Here is a 16,757-nt window from a genome sequence, read left to right on the forward strand (position 1 = left end):
TATATCTGGATCATAAATGTTACATCTATATAAAACAAAATCATCATAATTTTCTTTACCTGTTTCACAATGTTCTACGCTATCTGGAAATGTTAACAAATCTCGGGCAAAGACAGGATCTCCAATGGGTTTAAAATACAATTTTCCATTTCGGTAGTGAGGTAGAGGTCTGAATAAAAAGAAATTTTTAAACAAAAAATGTAACTTTTTTTTTGCTTTTTAGGGCCTCGTCCACGGCATATGGAAGTTCCTAGGCTAGGGGTCGAATCAGAGCTGCAGCTGCCAGCCTACACCACAGCCACAGCAATGTGGGATCTGAGCCATGTTTGGGACCTACACCACAGCTCATGGCTACACTGGATCCTTAACCCACTGAGAGAGGCCAGGGATCAAACCCGCATCCTTACAGACACTATGTTGGGTTCTTAACCCAATAAGCCACAATGGGAACTCTGAGAATTCATTTTTAAATTCAGCAACTTGATAAAAAGATATTTCAGAACAAATCATTACTTCCACTTTTTTTCCCTAACCTTTTCCAATCTGGAAGAGTCTTCTTATAAATAGAATCAAGAGGCAACACTTGCTGACGACCCTGGGTTTCGTCATAGATGCGACGTGCGGCATCAGTGGTCAGGGTGACCACACAGTCCATGTCACTTGCCAGATGCCAAGAAATAACCATTGCAGCTCTATCATCTTCAATTTGTGCCAGGTGTGCAATCTATAATCCATTAAAAAAATCAAATAAAAAACTTTTAAATACATAGAATCTCCTTGTTAAATATTTTAAAAGCCCAAGTCAAAATAGCAAAAACACTTTTTTAATTTTAATTTTAATTTTTGGTCTTTTGTCCATTTAGGGCTGCACCCATGGCATATGGAGGTTCCCAGGCTAGAGGTCGAATCGGAGCTGTAGCCGCCGGCCTACACCACAGCCATAGCAACGCCAGATCTGAGCCTCGTCTGCGACCTACACCACAGCTCACGGCAACACCGGATCCTAACCCACTGAGTGAGGCCAGGGATTGAAAAACACTTTTTTTAAACACTCACATGAATTAAAAAATATTCTCGAGCTATAAAAACTTATTGGCTTAAATATATTAAACCGTCTCTTCTTCTATTAAATTCTGAAAAACTGTTCCACAGATTAAACAACAGTAAATTTTCCAAATGACCAAATAAAAATATTTGGAATATTATCAGCTAACTGATATACTTTTTCCCACATTTAATATCTCTGCTATTGGGGAAAGTAATCATAAAATACACTTAAACCTAATATGCCATCCCCTTTCTAAGTAAATCTTTTACTCTGACAATATAGTATTTTTCCTTCCAGAAAATAAATCTAAATGCCGCAAATAAGAATCATTTCCTATTTACATGAACACTTTGGAACTTAGGATTAATGGTCAACTTTCCTATTTAAATGCAGTTAACCCTGGAGTTCCCGTCGTGGCGCAGTGGTTAACAAATCCGACTAGGAACCATGAGGTTGTGGGTTCGGTCCCTGCCCTTGCTTAGTGAGTTAACGATCCGGCGTTACCGTGAGCTGTGGTGTAGGTTGCAGACTCGGCTTGGATCCTGAGTTGCTGTGGCTCTGGCATAGGCCAGTGGCTACAGCTCTGATTAGGCTCCTAGCCTGGGAACCTCCATATGCCACGGAAGCGGCCCAAAGAAATAGCAAAAAAGACAAAAAAAAAAATGCGGTTAACCCTTAAACATTGTGGGGCTTAGGGGTGCTGACCTAAGATGTAGATGAAAATCTGCATCTAACTTCAAGGTCAGCCCTCCACACTCACGATTTTGCATTCAAGGATTCAACCAATCGTGGATGGCAGTACTGCAATCAGAATTTACTGAAAAAAATCTGTGTATAAGTGGCCCCTCACAGTTCAAAACCATGTTAAAGGTCAACTGTGTAGCTGTCCATCAGGTACCATAGGGGATTGGTGCCAGGACTCTCTCAGATACCAAACCTTACTGATGCTTAAATCCTTTATATAAAATGAGACAGCATTTGCACATAACCTATGCATATCCTCTTGCATACTTTAAATCACCTCTAGATTACTTACAATACCTAATACAATGTAAATGCTATTGTCAATAGTTGCCAGAATACGACAAATCCAAGTTTTAGTGTTTGGATCTTTCTTTCTTTTTTGGCTTTTTTTTTTTTTTTTTTTTTTTGTCTTTTAAGGGCCACATCCGCAGCATATAGAGGTTCCGAGGCTAGGGTACCAATGAGTCCCAACGGGAACTCCCTAGTGTTTGGAACTTTCTAGAAATCCCCCCCCCCAATATTTTCCATCCATAGGTGGTTGAATCTGAGGATGTGGAACCTGTGGATACTGTATTTCAGTCACAAGCTTGCTCAAAGTCCAACAAGGCTGAAATGTGGCTGATTTCAAAACCTCATTTACTACACTGGTATGATTGTATCTACCCTTTATTCTTACCTCTTCTGGTAGCAAAAACCTGCCCTAGCTATGAGAATGTTGTGTTACTATTTGGCAGTGCCTGAGCAATACAAGTTCCCAGGCTAGAGATCAAACCCATGCCACAGCAGTGACCCGAGCCATAGCAATGGCAATGCAGAATCCTTAACTGCTGGGCCACCAAGGAACTCTTGCTGTGTCACTGTTGAAAAGGTTACAACGTCCACTCTTACAAAGTAGTCCCTCTCATCCTTATCTGTTTCTCTTTCCTCAGTTTCAGTTACAAATGGTTAACTGGGAGTTCCCGTTGTGGCGCAGTGGTTAACGAATCTGTCTAGGAACCATGAGGTTGCGGGTTCGGTCCCTGCCCTTGCTCAGTGGGTTAAGGATCCAGCGTTGCCGTGAGCTGTGGTGTAGGTTGCAGACGCGCTCGGATTCCGCGTTGCTGTGGCTCTGGCGTAGGCCAGCGGCTACAGCTCCGATTCGACCCCTAGCCTGGGAACCTCCATATGCCGCGGAAGCGGCCCAAAGAAATAGCAAAAAGACAACAAACAAACAAACAAACAAACAAACAAATGGTTAACTGTAGTTTGAAAACAGTAAACAAAAATTTCAGAGGAGTTTCCGTCACGGTGCAGCAGAAACGAATCTGACTAGGAACCATGAGGTGGTTCAATCCCTGGCCTCGCTCATGGGTTAAGGATCTGGCGTTGCTATGAGCTGTGGTGTAGGTGGCAGATGAGGCTTGAATTTGGCGTTGCTGTGGCTGTGGCATGAGCTGGCAGCTATAGCTCCGATTAGACCCCCATGTCATGGGTGTGGCCCCAAAAAGCAAAAAAAGAAAAAGAAATTTCAGAAATAAACAATTCATAAGTCTTCACTTGCATGCCAACTGAGTACATGATGAAATCCCACTCTGTCCTGGCTGGGATCCATGATCCAGAATCACCCGAAGCAGATGATCCTCCTCTTGGTGTATGCTAAAAACAGTAGCCTACATCATTCACCTCACTTTGTGTTATATCACAAGAAGATGGGTGAATACAGTACAGTTAGATATTGGGGAGAGGGAGGGAAGAAAGACCACATTCACATAACTTTTATTATAGTATACTGTTATAATTATTCTATTTTATTACTGGTTACTGCTGTTAACTTCTTTTTTCTTTTTAGGGCAGTACGTATGGAAGTTCCCAAGCTAGGAGTCGAACTGGAGCTGCCTACACAACAGCAACACTGGATCCGAACTGCATCTGTGACCTGTGCTGCAGCTTGTGGCAGCACCGGACCCTTAACCCAATAAGCAAGGCCAGGGATCAAACCCACATCCTCATGGTTACTAGTAGAATTCTTAACCTGCTGAGCCACAATGGGAACACCTGTTGTTAATTTCTTACCATGCCTAATTTAAGGCATCCACTGGTGGGTCTTGGAACACATGCCCCATGGATAGATAAGGGGGGGACTATTGTATTCCAACTCCCTAAATGTTGGAAGAAGAGAGGTTAGAAAAAAGACACACCAAAGAAACTAGTACACATGTATGAAGATATAAAAATGCCATAGCCAAAAAGGATTAGTAGAGGCAAATCAAATTAAGCGACCTCTTTCTATTTGTGACCATAAGCGTTAGGACAGGTGTCCAACTGGAGGTTGCTCACAAACATCTTTATCTTAGAATTGAGACGATTATTTCTAAGTGACCAGTTCTTACTAAACTCCTTAACATTATGCTTTTCCCTTAAACTCTCAGGCGATTCAAAGTATATACATAATTATTCTTTGCTTTTTCCAAAAACTGAATCCTTTCTAAGCATGAACTCATTAAAAAACAAAAAAACAAAAAAACTTGTATACTATATACAGTGTACTGTTCCTTCAAGCTTTAGCTGATTTTTCAGTTTTGAGTCTACTCTAGCTTTTTTTTTTCTTTTTTTTCCTAAAGACAGGATCTTTTTAATGTTACCCTAGTCATTTTTCTGGATGTTACTAATTCTTTCTTGTTAGGGATGGGGGATAACTGCCACTTAAATTAAAAAAAAAAAGAAATGGAGATGGGATTTCAAGATATCTGAAATTATTAAAATATTAAAAATATGGAAAACTTACCTTGCTGGTTATAAGAGGGCTTTTACTTCTGAGAGAAGATAGCAGAAACTACATAAAATGAAGTTCAAAGGTTTCGCCCAGATCGAAAACTTTAAAATATGCTTCTTTTCCTAAATTTTATTTTATATAAAAATTTTAAATACTAAGCAAGAATTGTGTATCAAATGAACCACTGAAATGTTGAATGCTAGCACCCCAAACCAGGCTAACTACTACAGAGATCCATATGCTTAATCATAGGACCACTTTCATCTATAGAGTGCCTCTTTCTGAGTTCCCGTTGTAGCTCATCGATAATGAACCTGACTAGCATCCATGAAGATGCGGGTTCAATCTGTGGCCTCACTCAATAGGTCAGGGATCCGAATTGCCACAAGCTGTAGTGTAGGTTGCAAATGTGGCTTGGATCTAGGATTGCTGGGGCTGTGGTATAGGCTGGCAGCTGTAGCTCTGATTAGACCCCTAGCCTGGGAACTTCCATATTCTGTAAGTGCGGCCCTAAAAAGCAAAAAAAAAGAGTGCCTCTTTCTATAAGTTGGTTCTGAGGAACAACTAAATAAATTACATATTAGTGTCTAGTTTTCCAATTTGTTAATTTACATTCTAATTTTTTTTCAATATTCACATTTGGGATTTGGATAATAATGTAACATGGTTTTACCAGTAAACACTGATATACATTTTTAGAAAAACCATTACCCCCTACATTCAGTGTGTAGTTTGCCTGTGACATCAAAGAACTGTTTATAAAGAAATCACCATCGACTTGAGTCAGAGAGACCTTGGTTTACATCTCAGTTTTGCCTCTTAATAACTACACAATAACAAGTTATTTAAGTTCTCTGAACTTCAACTTCCTCACATAAAAACTAAGAATATAAACATTTCATACAGTGGTTGTGAAAGCAGAATGATGTAATCAGTAACAGGAACAATAATTAACCACACAGATTCTAGATTCAGATGTCTGGATTTGAGTCCTGACTCTGCCATTTGTTGCTGGCTATATAATCTTGAGCAAGTTTTGTAATCTCTCTGTACCTCAGTTTCAAAACAGAGATAAAAGCAGAAAGCTGAGGTGCATATTAAATGGAAATTTAACAAGTTAAACAAGTGTATCACCAACTCTAATACCACTAAAAACTGAAGGTATTGGGAGAAAAGGCAGGAGATGATAAAAGATATACAAAGAACCAAAACCTAGCTAAAGAACTTACTAATACTGCAAACAGATATTCTGATCCAGGAAAAGATATAAAATAGAATGTTCAGGGTTGAATAATGGTATAATAAAAAATGAAAATATCATTTATTTGACAAAAAGTAAACCCAAAGAGGGAAAAAACAGAGAAAGAATGACACTCTTCTTTTCCCCTTGGCTGCAAATATGTATAAATTTTTTTTCTGTCTTTTTGCCTTTTCTAGGGCCACTTTCCATGGCATATGGAGGTTCCCAGGTCCAATCAGAGCTGTAGCTGCCAGGCCTACACCAGAGCCACAGCAACGCGGGATCCGAGCCAAGTCTGCAACCTACACCACAGCTCACGGCAACGCTGGATCCTTAACCCACTGAGCAAGGCCAGGGATCGAACCCACAGCCTCATGGTTCCTAGTTGGATTCGTTAACCACTGCGCCACGACAGGAACTCCTAAAATTTTTTTGTTTGTTGTTTTTTTTCTTTTTTCTTTTTTTGTATTTTTGCTATTTCTTTGGGCCACTTCCCGTGGCATATGGAGGTTTCCAGGCTAGGGGTCCAATCAGAGCTGTAGCTGCCAGGCCTACGTCAGAGCCACAGCAACGCAGGATCCGAGCCAAGTCTGCAACCTATACCACAGCTCAGGGCAACGCTGGATCCTTAACCCACTGAGCAAGGACAGGGATCAAACCCGCAACCTCATGGTTCCTAGTCAGATTTGTTAACCACTGCGCGACGACAGGAACTCCTGATGTAGTCAGGTTCTTAACCCATTGTGCCACAGTGGGAAGTGCTGACATGCTTTTATTATAATGTCATTTAAAAACACTTTGAGGAGTTCCCGTCGTGACACAGTGGTTAACAAATCCGACTAGGAACCATGAGGTTGCGGGTTTGGTCCCTGCCCTTGCTCAGTGGGTTAACGATCCGGCGTTGCTGTGAGCTGTGGTGTAGGTTGCAGACTCGGCTCGGATCCCGTGTTGCTGTGGCTCTGGCGTAGGCCGGTGGCTACAGCTCCGATTCGACCAACTAGCCTGGGAACCTCCATATGCCGCGGGAGCGGCCCAAGAAATAGCAAAAAAAGACCAAAAAAAAAAATTATAAAAAAAAAAGAAAAAATTAAAAACACTTTTAACAAAATATGATAATAAAATGTGCTGCTTCTTAAAAGGCTTAAACACAAACCTTTCCCAAAACATCTCCATTGCCTTTAGTATAGTTTGGAAGAGTACATGATCTTCTAGGTTTTTTCTTTAGTTCTTCCTGTTCTGCTATCTTGCTTTTCAAAAGTGCTTCAATGTGTGGCATCTGTAATTTATTAAGAAAAATTAACAGCAAGGCCCATTACAATTACTCTTGTAGCAGGCAGAGAAAAACCAACTATTTGGAAAACTCAAGAATATAAAGTTATTTTAAGCAGGCATTATTTTCTTAAAAGAATATGGTCATAGTAATACAAAGCATAAACTTCACTGATTTTAATCTTAGTTAGAAATATATGACCCATCACAGGACTTTTCCTTGGGTATACACATAAGAGAATTTAAGTTTTTAAAAATCTATTATCTTTTGTTACTTTCTCTCATTTTCTTTGCCACCACATATAATGGTTATTACTTGGGCCTCTTCAATGCAAGTTCTTAAGCTGGTGTATTATTAATTTAATTTATTGGTGTGATTAGATTAGAAACACAAACTGCAATTTCTTTGAAAAGAGCACTCCATCATTTTGTCACCTGATTTTAATGTCTAGTGACTAGACTATAATTGACTATGGCTTAGTACCCAAAAACTATAGTGTCCATAAAATTCCTCATAAAATATGAATGGAAGAAAATAAAAAATTATAGGCTAGAATTTAATAATTTTTTAAAAATCTATCACATATACTTGGAAACTGTACCTGTTGAGTTGCAGGAATGTCAATATTATGTGTTTTTAGTTCATTTCGCAACTGGGCCTCTTTTAATTTTGCTCTTTCAACTTGACCTAAAATTAAAAACAAAAACTGTCAATTTGTGATAGTCATCAAAACAAAGTTTTTGAAAAATATTTTCAATCCCTTTTCTTTCCCTTTTAATGATTGATGTTATAGTGAAAAATGATGACTTCATACAAATTTTAAATTAAAATAAAAATCTAAAAATAAAAATCTAAAATTAAGGTTCAGATCTAATACATCAAAATGAAAACCAAATCAATGCAGTAAAGGGAGGTATTATGAGATTATATTGCAAATTGAAAGTAATCTTGAATAAATTATTTAATCCTAATCCACATGACTATATATTAATTTATACATAGTTGCATAAAGTTATTTCAAGAAACAAGACTCTATAAAAACAATTTTTTAGTACTACAAATTATGTATTATCTCATTACTCTACTTGGCTCCTATTATCCTCTAATGAATCAAAATTTTAACAATGTAATTAACATGAAGCCAAAATCCACAGTGAAAAATCTTACAAATGGAAAGCGATAGAGCACAACCCAGCAAATGCCTTAATAATACATGAACATTATTAAAAACTACAGCAAATGTTCTGTGCATTGTTCAAAAATAAGTTACATATTTATCAGTGTGTGCTGCCCTGTATACCTTCACAATGACATGCTGCAGATATTTCAAAAATAAACTACACAGAGTCTCATAGCTCCAACTAAAAATTAAATTACACATCACTCCCTCAGTGATACTGTCATCCAATATCTTTTGCCAGATGCCAGAGCTGGTTATAAACATTATGTCAAAACCCTTACATTTTCACAGATTCAGATTTCTAATAAATTTCAAATTTTTATAGGTAAGTAGGATATAGATTTACTTAAAAACACGGGAATTCTTCATCTTAAGATGGAATGATGAATAATATAAACCATCACCACCTTTTTGCCCTGTTCTGCAATTTACTTCTAAGTCTAGGAAAGTAGAAAATGCGTCTCATGGTCTAACCTTCTACCTCACATTCCCCAAAGCATAATTTTTTTATAACCTTTGAACACAAAATAACTTACACTTGATCTCATCAAGAAGCTGATTCCTGGTATCAAACATACTTCTATACATTATAATAGACTTAGATAATTGGTCCTTCTCTTTTGTAAGTGCTGCCATTTGTTGCTGCTTCTTAACATCTAAGAAAAAATATATAATTCAAATGATTTTTAAATGGTGATTTTTCAAAAATGTCATAATATTATTAGAAAAATAATAAATATCATGCAATGGAAAGCAAAACAAAGTTATATAAAATGCTACAAAATGTAAGAGTTTAATCCTCTATTTTTCTAGAAACTTACCATTGTAAAACATAAATGGTAGTATATATGATTCTAATGTTCTTGATAAAGCTGGTAGCCGAGGCTCAAATACAATAAAATACTCAGTGCTATCCCTTCCAGGACTATTTTCTGCCAGCACTAGATTCTGTATAAAGAAAAAAGCAGTAAGGAAAAACAAGATTAAAAAAGGTATTTGTTAACATATAAATGCTATATATATCTCACTGTGCTCTGTTTTCAAGTAACCAGTAAATTTTATAGGCAAAAGACAAGACTGACTGACCTGTAAGACTCATTAAGCATTCAATAAAACATCAGCAGCACCACCCAAAACATAAAACTTTTTTACCTTTTGGTATTGGGATTGAAAGGCAAATTATCTTATCAATAAACAGCTTATACAAAAATTGCATACAATGGAAAATTACAAAAAAGTATTTTTTTTTCAGACCAGAAATATCATTAGCCATTTACATCTCGACTAGAAATATCTTCTTGATTCCAACCTTTATGCTGAAGCAGTGTGAAACAGCTGGTGGTGTGAAAGTTATCAAAACAATCACAAAGAAATGCACAAAGCCCAATGCTGAGTTTAAGTTACAGCTGTTACCATAGAAGTAGAGCCACAAGTCCCAAGGGACCAACCAAGAGATCCTGAAAAGCTCTACAGATTTGTTTTTTAAAAAAATGTATTTTTCTTCATTAATGCACACACACACAAAAACTTCTGACATACTGTAAGAATACAGCATATAACTAGTAAGTAATACAATATAAATATTTTTATCCTAAATAATTTTTTAGTCTTATAGCAAACAATAGATATTGGATGCTTTTTTAGACTACAGTAATAAAATTCAGAAAAGTAAAATTTTAAAAACTCAAAGTTGACAGAACACTGTAAAAAAGTCCACAGTAAAAGTTATTAGTCCATCAGAGTTCCTGCTGTAGTGCAGTGGGTTAAAAATTTGACTGTAGTGGCTTTGCTTGCTGCAGAGGTACAGGTTTGATCCCTGGCCCAGTGCAGTGAGTTAAAAGATCTGGCATTGCCGCAATAGGTCACATTGAGGCTCAGATTCAATCCTGGGACTGGGGAACTTCCTATATGCCATGGGCGGGCCATTAAAAAAATTAAAAAATTAGTAAGTCCATCATTAAACCAATCCCCAATCAGCTTCTGGAAGCTGTTTTCAATATACTTATATGAATATAAATACATATAAAACCAAAACTGTTTGCACTTTAGAAATAACATACATTGGAAGTTCCCCTGTGGTGCAGCAGGATAAGGATCTGGCATTGCCACAATATGGCACACATTGTAACAGCAGCATGGGTTCAATCCCTGGCTCAGGAATTTCCACATGCCTCTTGGTATGGCCAAAAAAACCTTATATACTTTATACTTCAGCAATTTGCCTTTTAGCACTCCATCTAATCTGTCAGTCAATCTAAGAGAATGTTAATATACCAATTTGTTATATTTATGCATACTACAGATATAATACACTATAAGTCTTTCACTGCACGATGCCATTTACTTTAAAAATTTTATCTATTAGGAGTTTCGGTCGTGGCTCAGTGGTTAATGAATCTGATTAGCATCCATGAGGATGGAGGTTCAATCCCTGGCCTTGCTCAGTGGGATAAGGATCCGGTGTTGCCATGAGCTGTGGTGTAGATTGCAGACATGGCTCAGATCCTGCATTGTTGTGGCTGTGGTGGAGGCCAGCAGCTACAGCTCCAATTTGAGCCCTAGCCTGGGAGCCTCCATATGCCATGAGAGCAGCCCTAAGAAGAAAAAAAAATTTTTTTTTCAATACTTGTTGCTGTGTTTTCTAGAATAGGTACAGAAACATAATGACTTGTTAAAATTTTATTTTAATAGGTAGTATCAAATTTCCCTTCAAAAAGGCTACAGGAATTTATCCTCTCACCATTAGTGGGTAATATTCAGTTCCCCTGATGCTTGCCAAGACTTATTATCAATCAAGTATTTTTTTTCTCTAAGAATATGTATTAAAAACTACCAGTCATTATTGTTTTAACTAGCATTTCCCTGATTAATACCAAGGTCATGCTTCTTGTTTATCCATCATTTATACCTTCTCTTCCATTAACTGCTCATATTCTTTGGCCATTTATTTCTCTCCTAGACTGTTCTTTAAGTTTTAAAAATATGTTCAATATATTACATTAACATATTGTCATATTAATATATTATTATTAATCCTCATACATATTGATATAGTTAAATATAAAATCTTTTTCTTTTCTTATTGTTGGCTTTTTAGGGTTGCACCTGTGGCACCTGGAAGTTCCCAGGCTAGGGGTCAAATTGGAGCTGCAGCTGCCGGCCTACAGCAGACAAAGCAACACAGGATCCATGCTGCTGAGCCACAAAGGAAACTCCCTAAAATCTTTTACCTTATGCCTTGTTTAAGGAGGCCTTTCTCAAAGTTTTATAGTTCATGATCAATGATATACATTTTATCAAGAAAAAAGGATACACAGAATTACAGAACTGAAGAGTTAGTTCCAAACTCGATCCATATACAAATGGGAATTTGGAATATGAGATATGGACAAATATATGATAGAATAAAACTTAGATACCGCTTTTAGAAATTTCCAGGTCAAGTCGGCAAATATTATAAAGAATTTGAGTAATACAATTAATGAACTTGAACAATTACAAATTTAGATTATAACTTTATTTATTTATTTTTGTCTTTTTGCCTTTTCTAGGGCTGCTCCTGCAGCATACGGAGGTTCCCAGGCTAGGAGTCGAATCAGAGCTGTAGCCGCCGGCCTACGCCAGAGCCACAGCAACGCGGGATCTGAACTGTGTCTGCAACCTACACCACAGCTCATGGCAACGCCGGATCCTCAACCCACTGAGCAAGGCCAGGGATAAATCCGCAACTTCATGGTTCCTAGTCGGATTCGTTAACCACTGTGCCACGATGGGAACTCCCTAGATTGTAACTTTAAAGAAAGTTGTACAAGTTCTTCTCAACATGGAACATTTACAAATACCAAATATGTTCTAGGCCAATGTTTCCTAAATGCCCCTAATGATAAGAATTACCTGTTTGTTACAAATCAGATTCCACAGTTCTATCTCAGACCTACTGAATTAATATACAGGTCAGCAACCAAGTAGGACCTGAGAGATTTCTGCTTATCCAGTGTGATATGAGGAACCTCTAGTGGAAATTCATATGCATGACATGAAGCTCAGAATCTATATGCGGCTGTGGAGGAACAGCTTTATTTTTTTTTGCTTTTTAGGGCCGCACTTGCGAATCCTAGTCGGATTTGTTTCTGCTGTACCACAAGGGAACTCCTGAGAACAGCTTTAAGTCACCGTCTTAACCTCAGAAATGAGTACAGAAAGGTTAGTAATTTCAAATTCCTATGGGGGATCAAGGAAATAGGACATAGGCAAATAAGAAACCACTCTGCATGGTCAACGTGTCTTGCCCCTCCCCTTTTTGTTTAACATGTGGCTTACATTACCTAATTTTTTATTACGGTACAAAACAATTTCACTTTACCTTCCACTATAATAAAACTAAAAGGGAATTCTTGCTGTGGCACAATGGGATCGTGGCATATTGGGAGCGCTGGGATGCAGGTTCAATTTCTGGCCCAGCACAGTGGGTTAAGAATCTGGCATCACTATGGTTGTGGCTTGGGATGCAATTGTAGCTCCGATCTAATCCCTGGCCTGGAAGTTCCATATACTATAAGGTGGCCAAAAAAGAAAAAAAAAGGGAGAACCCAAATAAACAAATAAAAAGGGGACATTTCAACGGATACTGCAGAATATAAAAAAACCATTAAGAGAATACTATGAACAATTATATACGCCAAAAAAAAGAAAACCTAGAAGAAATGGACAACTTTCTAGAAATACACATATATGTATGTATGTATGTATAGCCCACCAAAACTGAATCAAGAAAAAAAAGATAATATGAACAAAATAAATAAACTTTTTAAAAAATTAAGATGTATTCCTGATGTGGTTCAGTGGGTTATGAACCCAACTAGCATCCATAAGGATGGGGGTTTGATCCCTGGCCTTGGTCAGCGGGTTAAGAATATGGCATTGCTGTGAGCTGTGCTGTAGGTCATAGGCGTGGCTCAGATCCTGAAGTGCTGCGGCCAGCAGCTGTAACTTCGATTCGACCCATAGCCTGGGAACTTCCATATACCCCAGGTGGGGCCTGAAAAAGCAAGAAAGCAAGAAAGAAAGCAAGCAAGCAAGCAAGAAAGCAACAAGCAAGCAAGCAAGCAAGAAGGAAGGAAGGAAGGAAGGAAAGAAAGAAAGAAAGAAGGAAGGAAGGAAGGAAAGAAAGAAAGAAGGAAGGAAAGAAAGAAAATTTGAACAAATTACTAGAAATGAAATTGCATATGTAATAAAAACACCCCTACAAACAAAAGTCCAGTACTAGATGGCTTCACAGGTGAATTCTACCAGACATACAAACAACTTACATCAATACTTCTGAAATTCTTTCAAAAGACTGAAGAAAGAAGACTCCCAAAGGCATTCCATGAAGCTACTATCACCCTAATACCAAAACCAGAGATACTATCAAAAAAGAAAATCACAGGCCAATATCGCTGATGAAAATAGACGCAAAAATTCTCAACAAAATTTTAGTCAACCAAATCCAGCAACACATAAAAAAGATCATATACCACAACCATATGGGTTTATCCCAAATTCACAAGGATGGTTCAACATGCAAAATCAATCAATGTAATACACTCCATTAACCAAAGAAAAGTCAAAAACCACATGATCATCTCAGTAGATGCAGAAAAAACATTTGACAAAATACATCTATTCATGATAAAAACTCTCACTAAAGTGGGTAAAAAGGCAACATATCTCGACAAAATAAAAGCCATTATGACAAACCCGCAGCCAATACTCAATGGAGAAAAAATTATACAATAAAGGAATAAAAAAAAATAAAATCTAGACCAATCAAAAACTAAATATAAGCAAAGCTGCAGTCTAAAAGACTTCGGAAAAGTTACTTACAAAGAACATTAATATCTTTAATATAAAATTAAGAAGAAAATGATGAACATCCCAAAAGAAAGAACTGGTGAAAAATTCCACAAAGGTCAAATATATGAAAAATGTTAATAAGGGCAGTGTTTTTTTTTTTTTTGCCTTTTCTAGGGCTGCACCCACAGTATATGGAGGTTCCCAGGCTAGGGGTCTAATTGGAGCTGTAACCACCGGCCTACGCCAGAGCCACAACAATGCGGGATCCAAGCTGAGACTGCAACCTACACCACAGTTCATGGCAACGCTGGATCCTTAACCCACTAAGCAAGGCTAGGGATCAAACCCGCAACCTCATGTTTCCTAGTCGGATTCGTTAACCACTGAGCCACGACGGGAACTCCAGCAGTGTTTTTTTTAATGATAGAAATGTAGGCTGAATTTTAGAAACTGTTCTATTCAGGGTTGGAAATATGAGAATGTACACATATCTTTGGTGGGAATATAAACTAAAAAGCAAATGACAATAACTACCAAAAGGCTGAAAACTCCATCTCCAATTCTATTTCTGACAATTTCTTAAGGAAATAATCAGATATACATAGAAAAAAAGTGATGGCAGCACTGCTGTTAAAAGTTGGAAAGAGGAGTTCCCGTTGTGGCGCAGTGGTTAACGAATCCGACTAGGAACCATGAGGTTGCGGGTTCGGTCCCTGCCCTTGCTCAGTGGGTTAACGATCCGGCGTTGCCGTGAGCTGTGGTGTAGGTTGCAGACGCGGCTCGGATCCCGAGTTGCTGTGGCTCTGGCGTAGGCCGGTGGCTACAGCTCCGATTCGACCCCTAGCCTGGGAACCTCCATATGCCTCGGGAGCGGCCCAAGAAATAGCAACAACAACAATAACAACAACAAGACAAAAGACAAAAAAAAAACAAACTTGGAAAGAAACTAAGTTTTCACTTAGAATTGATAAAATAAATTATGATCATCAATACAAATGATGTAGGTTTTTACTTATTGGTAAATAAATATATCAAGGATGTGTAATAAGAAAAGGGCGTTGCCAGAGTTCCCATCGTGACACAGCAGAAATGAATCCAACTAGGAACCATGCATGAAGTTGTGGGTTCATCCCTGGCCTCGCTCAGTGGGTTAAGGATCTGATGTTGCCGTGAGCTATGGTGTTGGTTGCAGATGCAGCTCAGATCCCACAATGCTGTGGCTGTGGCGCAGGCCAGCAGCTACAGCTCAGATTAGACCCCGAGCCTGGGAACCTCCATATGCTGTGGGTGCAGCCCTAAAAGGACAAAAGCCAAAAAAAAAGAAAGAAAGAAAAAAAAAAAAAAAAGAGTTCCTGTTGCAGCTCAGCAGGTTACGAATCCAACCAGCATTCATGGGGATACGGGTTCGATCCATGGCCTCACTAAGTGTGTTAAGGATCTGGTGTTACTGCGGCTATGGTGTAAGTTATACACTGAACTGTTAATCACTGATATCTCTGAAGGGTGATAACATAGTGGTTATGTCTGAAGTTCTTGTGCTGTGTATTTTCTGTATAAGTAAAACTCTTTCCGCTTTGGAAAAAAATAAATAACAAAGATAGGCTGTTTTATTAAACTTAGATGTATGTATGTATGTTTTACCCAGGTTATGTTTTATTCTATTTCTATCCACAGAATGGTAGTTTTTCAATGAAACATGAATATCATATTGTCACTGAAGTTAAAAACCATGACAGTCACAGAAAACACAGGGAAAAAAGAGAGTTGTTTTAGTAGTAACAACGATCTTAGGTTCAATGTATAAGAGCTTAGAGCAAAATCATAAAATATTTCAGTTGATATTCCAATTTAATGCTATAATTAGAATACCTTCATCTGCACAAACAAAAGAACAATTGTTAACACTGAGGTTTAAACTATTAAATACAGAAAACTCATTTATCAAAAGACAAAAAAAATTACCGTGATTTCAGCTGAACCTTTCACAAAGGGAAATTCAAGTGTTCTAACTTTCCCATTAAAGAGTGGTGTGTCATCTTCCTCATTAGAACCTTTGATGGTAACCATTACAGTGCCAACCAAATCAATTCCAGTATGATTATTGTAGTCATCCTTAGGATAAACAATGGAAAGTAACTATTTAGAAGTGGGAAAAGATTAAGCCCAGAGAAGGACATGTACAAATCAGAAATACAACATAAACCCCCAAATATTAAATTATCCTGATCTTTCTTACTCCAAACACAGAATTCAATTCTTGAATAAGTGCCCCATAGGCAGGAAATAATCCCAGAAACTGTAAGAGAACCCGAGGCTTCCATCTAATACAATGACTCCCAACTTTGTGTATTAAAACAATTCCCATTTAAAAATTTGTTATGTACCTTTAGCATCAATGTACTGACCTAGGGAAGACTAGTTTAAGAATGCCTCCTATGGCTAAAACGAGAAAACACACTGAAAGAGTAAAGTATTTCTCAGCTAAACTCTACATAAAGGAAAACACTGGTCAAACACTAGTGTGCTTTACATGTTTTTGATAATCTCCACAACCCTTCTGCTGCTTTCTCTCTGGGTAGCCAGAAGCTTTCAGGAGGTCATTATGATCAGTCTTGAAAGCAGAGCTCTTCAAAATAAATACTTAATTATCGCCTGCCCCTCAGTGAAATGGACACCAAGGAATCAACT

General features: G+C 37.8%; 1 protein-coding gene across 5 annotated transcripts in view; it reads right to left on the bottom strand.

Annotated features, from left to right (window-relative positions):
- The window catches only part of SMCHD1 (structural maintenance of chromosomes flexible hinge domain containing 1), a 151,793-nt gene that overhangs the window by 27,534 nt on the left and 107,502 nt on the right, over positions 1 to 16,757 (bottom strand). For all 5 annotated transcript variants that reach the window (XR_007136643.1, XR_007136645.1, XR_007136644.1 and 2 more), the window contains 7 exons: positions 16,032 to 16,181; positions 9,056 to 9,182; positions 8,771 to 8,890; positions 7,656 to 7,741; positions 6,938 to 7,060; positions 534 to 724; positions 60 to 169 (listed from right to left, as the gene is read on the bottom strand). Coding sequence is in view for 1 of the 5 variants with exons in the window: in XM_047793835.1 (XP_047649791.1) it covers positions 60 to 169; positions 534 to 724; positions 6,938 to 7,060; positions 7,656 to 7,741; positions 8,771 to 8,890; positions 9,056 to 9,182; positions 16,032 to 16,181 (907 nt within the window). In the remaining 4 variants the exon portion in view is untranslated. The remainder of the gene's footprint in view (positions 1 to 59; positions 170 to 533; positions 725 to 6,937; positions 7,061 to 7,655; positions 7,742 to 8,770; positions 8,891 to 9,055; positions 9,183 to 16,031; positions 16,182 to 16,757) is intronic.

The sequence above is a fragment of the Phacochoerus africanus genome, chromosome 8 (assembly GCF_016906955.1).
Source record: "Phacochoerus africanus isolate WHEZ1 chromosome 8, ROS_Pafr_v1, whole genome shotgun sequence".
Taxonomy (NCBI): Eukaryota; Metazoa; Chordata; class Mammalia; order Artiodactyla; family Suidae; genus Phacochoerus; species Phacochoerus africanus.